At 37.4% G+C, this 6,036-nt stretch overlaps 1 protein-coding gene across 2 annotated transcripts in view; it reads left to right on the forward strand.

Moving 5' to 3' along the window:
• The window catches only part of CARS2 (cysteinyl-tRNA synthetase 2, mitochondrial), a 35,219-nt gene extending 33,017 nt beyond the window's left edge, over nt 1–2,202 (forward strand). For both annotated transcript variants that reach the window (XM_032226317.1, XM_032226316.1), the window contains exon 15: nt 1,721–2,202. In XM_032226317.1, the coding sequence (XP_032082208.1) occupies nt 1,721–1,765 (45 nt within the window). In that variant the 3' untranslated portion in view covers nt 1,766–2,202. The remainder of the gene's footprint in view (nt 1–1,720) is intronic.
• Nucleotides 2,203–6,036: the final 3,834 nt, after the last annotated feature.

Here is a 6,036-nt window from a genome sequence, read left to right on the forward strand (position 1 = left end):
AACCGAAGACATCTCCGTGATCATGTGGCCGGCATGACTAAACGCTGAAGGCGCACGTAACACTGTTACCTTCCCACCAAAGGTGGTCCCTCTTTTTCTACTTGCATTTTTACATGCTTTTAAACTGCTAGGTTGGCAGAAGCTGGGACAAGTTAATGGGAGCTTGCTCAGTTACATGGCGCTAGGGATTTGAACCACTGAACTGCCAACCATTCTGATCGACAAGCTCAGCGTCTTAGCCACTGAGCCACCGCATCCCTGCTCCATACTGTAACATAAAAAATCTTAAGTGTAGGTCTGACCTGAATCCCTATGTTTGATTGAAGAATGTTGTCTCTCAGTAATGCTGAGCTAGCTGCTTTTGCAGCTGTTCTATCTGGGAACAGCATGGTTAAGATTAGAGGGGCTCCATTGTTTTGAAGGGTCATTGGGAAATTTTAAATATTTGCATAGCCCTGTAATTGCACAGAAAGAAAGGGCATAGGGTTCCACAAAACTACTTGTTCAAGCAGCTTTTTCTTTTCTTTATCTGCCTAGATACCAGAATGGGTGGCCAGGGGTCACTCAACATTTTTAGAGAGAAGCTCCTCCCGGCCACCAGATTTTTTTAAATTGAGGAATAAGCGCTTCTGAAAAATAAGGAGTGTTTATTCAGTCACATCACATATATATTTATTCAATTCCTGCTAAGGGAGAAAGCCAGAAAAAAGATGAACGTTGAGCAGTACATACTGTACAAGGAGGTCATCTGGTAGAAATAAAGATAACTGGTTTCAGAGTTATTCCAAGTGAAACGTATTATCTCTATTGATATTGCACTCTAGAAACTATTTAGCATATCAATTATTGGGAATTGTTTTGCTAAAGCCTGTAATGTTAAATTAAAAGCATCTAGTTAATGTTAATGTTAACCTGAAAGCACAGGGAAAGCAGAAGATTTGTAGATCTGGGGAAAGATAGGGTGTTTCTGGGGAAAAGTATAGCCCATCACTTAAGTTTGTTAAGCTATGGAAAACTTGAATGATGAAGTAAGGTTTATGTGAAGTCTAAAATGTTATCAGTAAAACATTACCCTCAAGACAGAAAATACCAGTCATACAAAATAACACAAGGGATCCAACATACTGCAGTCTAACAGGTTTTTATTTTTATTTTCAAAATAGCATTGTCAATAAGAAATTAAGCATTCTGAGTTTGTACTTTAAAGGCTACTTTCTACTTTCTTCATAGTCAACTTTAGTAATTAATTACCTGAACTAATATTGAGTCTTGTGGATCAGTGATCCTTTCCTGAAATATATAATTACACAAGTGGAAAAATACAATTGTTTCCATTATACTGGAATGATACAATCACATTAAAAATGTGGGATTTAATCTAAGCCATTTGTTAAAAGATTAAATGAAACATTAAAAGTCTGAAGTTTGGCCAAACCTGAATATTTAAAACTAATTTGATTTATTCAGCTGATATTTTTATAATTGAATTACAGCTGTCATAACCACTGTTTGACTTCTACAGATTAGATCTGCAAAAGTAATAATATGGGAAGCTGGTTTTCTCCATATTTGAATCTACATATTTGAAATGAGGGCTAAAATAAGTTTTGATATTTCTGGCTAAGCATCCTTGTATATAGTCTTCCAAATTCAGATGTGATTAATGCAATTCTCTGCCTTTTCTCTCTTATCTCCACCCCATCCCCCAAAATATTTATAGGATAGAAGTTCTACTTCTACATGGGAACATGAACAAAATCAATAATGAAGTGGAAAAGCACTGATAAAGACAGATGTACATTTGGAGTGATTATAATCATTTTTAAAGAAAAGCCAGACCAAAAGATAAAGACTATTGCCCCTGGATTGCTGGACTTTTATTCTAAAGCAATTTAAATAAAATATTGTCAAAAAGCCCTAGTTTGGTGATTTGAGAAATACAAGTGTTGATTTACTGATTGAGATCTGTTTTGTCTGCTTCACTGGCTGCGTGAGAATTTAGTTACTTCAAATGAGTCTTCTACAATAGTAGAAATTATCTAGTTAAATCTTTGTCAGCTCTAATGATTCAAGCTTATTCCCATCTGTTATAACAATATGGTTGAAATGACATAAAGTATGGTTTAGTTTAACATAACCAAAAGTACCAAATGAAGTGAATTTTTGAGAAGAGGGATGAATTATAGATTTTATATTTTAAAATCATGTCTACTTTGTCATCATTAACGGAATTTCACATTGGATTTTTCTTTGGCTGATACCAAACGAGCATTTCAAGAACTGAAGCACAGAGTATGGTCTGTGGAAGTTGAAGCTGTCCTCAGCAGGTGCCTTGTTCCCTACAGTGTTAAGAAACATCCAGGTGAAGAGAGGCAATGGCAAAGCAGATACATTTGGGCTTTTTGAAGACGGCATATTTTAAAAAAATTTTAAGAGTAGGTAGAAAAAGTCAAGTAACAAGCACGGCAGAGATGGGTTGCTCCCGGTTCAGCCCGGATCAGGCGAACAAGTAGTAGCAGTGGCGGCAGGCTCCACCCACCTTCCCCAACGCTTTTGTGCATGCACATGAGCTAACCAGTAGCGCTGGGATTTGCAACCATTTATTAAGTACGGGTTGGAAAGTGTAGGAGCAAGGGGCATTAAGAAAAGTTTCCCAAAATAGGCAGGTCCCTTAAAGTATCTGGGGTTCAGTGCTCTTCGTTGGTTCATTCCCTCAAAAAGAAGAAAGAATGTTTTCATGGAGTATGAAGGATACAATACTTGCCCAGAAAATGTTGGATGACACTTCTTTTCAGGAAGGCCCTTCTGCCTTAGCTGCTGTAGCCCCCCATGAATGACCATATGATACTGACTGACTGATTACATTGATCAGAAATAGAAAAGGTTTAGGTAGTGTTTCTGCAGAATTCCCTGAGCTTGAGTGTATCCGTTTCAAATGTTGCTACTATTTATAGACATTTCTGTTTAGGCTATTTTGATTCATGTTGCCTATAGAAAAGCAAGCAAAAGAAGGATGAAATCATAATAAACATTCTGTTTACAGAATTAGCAATTTTAGGGGTTTTCTCTCTGCTGTGTAACCTTTTCCCAATTCCTCAAAACAAAAACAAACAAACAAAAAAAAACCAACCCACACATATACAGTCATGTGAAAAAGTAAGTATATCCATGTAGGAGGGGTTTTTTTGGACATGTACGTGGACATAACATTTTCAGTATATAAAGTTGATGTCATCATCATCATTTTAGCCATTGTTTATCCACTGCAGGATGAAGGGCTATTCTGCATGTTTCCATCCAATATGGTCTGAGCTTTCTTTTGCCAATTGGGCCTGCAATACTTGCTGATGTTGTAGCTCCATCTTGTTTTAACATCCACGAAAGAGCCCTAAAACAAGATGGAGCTATGACATAAGCAAGTATTGCCCAATTGGCAAAAGAAAGCTGAAGATGCCTCATCCTGCAGTGGATAGACAATGGATAGAATGATGATACCAAGTTTATATACTGAAAATATGTCTACGTATACGTGAAAAAAAGCTGATGTAACTGAAAAATATGAAAAATAGATATTGCAATAGTTTATTCAATTCAAAAATTAACAAATATGCCATTTCTTTCTATTAAACCTTTAGCAGAAAACACTATCATTGTCTACCAATCTGTTTTTCCATTCCTCATCCAGAATTTTTTTCAGCTGTGCAATATTTGAAGGTTTCCTGTATGCATATCCCATTCAAGGACTTTCATTTTTTCTCTCCAACTATTTGGTAGATTCACAAGCAATAGCATTTAAGATTTATATACTGCTTCACAGTGCTTTACAGCTAAGCGGTTTACAGGCAGCCTATTGCCCCCAGCAATCTTGGTCTGCGTTTCACCAACCTCGGAAGGATGGAAGGCCGAGTCAACTTTGAGCCAGTGAGGATCGACTGTTTACGGTCATTGTCCAATTGCTTGGCCATTTTTTCAAATCCCCTCCCAGATTCATAGGCATCTATAACCTTATTTTCTGAATGCCTCAGAGTACTTGAAGAGCAAATAAAACGGAAAGCAGAATGAAATGTTGGTTTTAATAAGACAAGTTTCTCCCTGATCCAGTCATTATAAGTAGTCTTCAACTTATGACCGCTTGTTTAATGATCACTTACTGACTTACCACTGGTCCTTGCTGTTGCAGCATCCCCAAAGACACAATCAAAAACCAAGCCCTTGCCAATTGGCATGTATTTATGATAGTCACAGTATCCTAGTGTCAAATTATGAGTTTCCCAGCCAGCTTCCAACAAGCAAAATCAATCGGGGATGCAGATACACTTAACAATTGTATGATTCACTTAAAAACCAATTGATAACATAAAATGTGACTCGCTTAATGACCATCTCACTTAGCAGCAAATGTTCTAGTCCTAATTGTGGTTGCAAGTCAAGGCTTACCTTGTGTTCTAATCATTGTCCCCTACTCTCTTGTAACTAAAGTTTAATTTTGGAGCTTAATGTAGAAGTGTATTTACTTTTTCCACATGCAAAATTTGCATTCCTGTTAATATCAATTACACGTATCATTACTACAAATGCAAATGAGGCATATTTGTTATATCCCCTTTAGCAATATCATTGGAATAAAACTCAAATATCCATGTTGAAAAGGTTAAAAAAAATCGATGGGATGCATTTACTTGATTATGTGACCATAGGCATATTTATACAGGTAGTCCTCAACTTACCATAACGGAGCCCAAAATTTCTGTTGTTAAGTGAGACACTGTTTTGCCCCATTTTATGACTTTTCTTGCCACAGTTAAGTGAATCACTGCAGCTGACAAGTTAGTAATCTGGTTGTTAAATGAACCTGACTTCCTCATTGACTTTGCCTGTAAGAAGGTCACAAAAGGTGATCACATGACCTTGGGACACAGCAATGGTCATAAGTATGAACCAATTGCCAAGCATCTGAATTTTGATCACATGATCATGGGGACGCTGCAAAGGTCGTAACTCGGGGGAATGTCGTAAGTCCCAGTTTTCAGTGCCTTTATAACTTTGAAAAGTCACTAAACAAACTACTGTAAGTTGAGGACTACCTGTATTATCTACACTTTTGGCACCCTGGAAATTGCACATTATTGGTTTCTCTTGCAGTTTTCAAAAAATGGATAGTTAACAAATGTTATGAGAAAAGGATCCGATTTGCATTGCAACTTCAACAGAAAATGAGCAGCATACTGTCCACTTTTAACTTGTGAGTTGTCAAGTACAGCCACTGTAATTTCAATGCCTTCTTGCAAACTAAAGAGACTATTGTGTCTGCATGCTTATATGTGAAAGGAGAAAGAATGCACGTATATGAACACTCAAATGGGGTTGCTGGTTTTGTCCATGCCCTTCAGTCTCAGGCTTGAATAAGGGAAATCAACAGGTTTTTTTATATGCCTTCCTGCAGCACAGAAAGGAGGTGGTTTTATCTCTAGAGGGCGCTCCTTCCACAGCTCCATGATTATTTCTGCTAACAATTTTGATCTTTAAATCTATTACAGTGGTTCATTCCCCTTTCATGTTCTTTTTCTGTTCCTTTCATGGAATAGACAGTTAAGTTTACTGAAGTGAAGAAAAGTGTTGCTTGTCCCCGCTGTCACCTATGTCACTCTGCGGGAATCTGACAAATGAGCTTGTTCCAAGTACCAATCTTACTGGCGGTTTATGGGAATTACAACCGTGGTTGAGGTAACCAGAGTCAGTGCCCAGCATGCAACTCAGTTTCACAAATTCCCCTTCTCTTGCAAAAGCTAGAAATTGCCCATCTGTTTAATCCCGTGACTCTTGAATTCAGAACTGTGGAGAGCAGTGTTTTTCAAATTTGGCAATTTAAGATATGTGTAGAGGAATTTAAAAAATTAGCTGCCGTTGTCCTGGATCAGAAGGAGAGAGCAATAGAAAAGTGTACTTTCCCCCCTTTTGCTTTATATGAAAAGATTTGGCTACACAGAACCAGAAGCGCTAGTACATGTGAAAATACTATTTTAGCTACCAATAAAG

The sequence above is a fragment of the Thamnophis elegans genome, chromosome 11 (assembly GCF_009769535.1).
Source record: "Thamnophis elegans isolate rThaEle1 chromosome 11, rThaEle1.pri, whole genome shotgun sequence".
In the NCBI taxonomy this organism is placed as follows: Eukaryota; Metazoa; Chordata; class Lepidosauria; order Squamata; family Colubridae; genus Thamnophis; species Thamnophis elegans.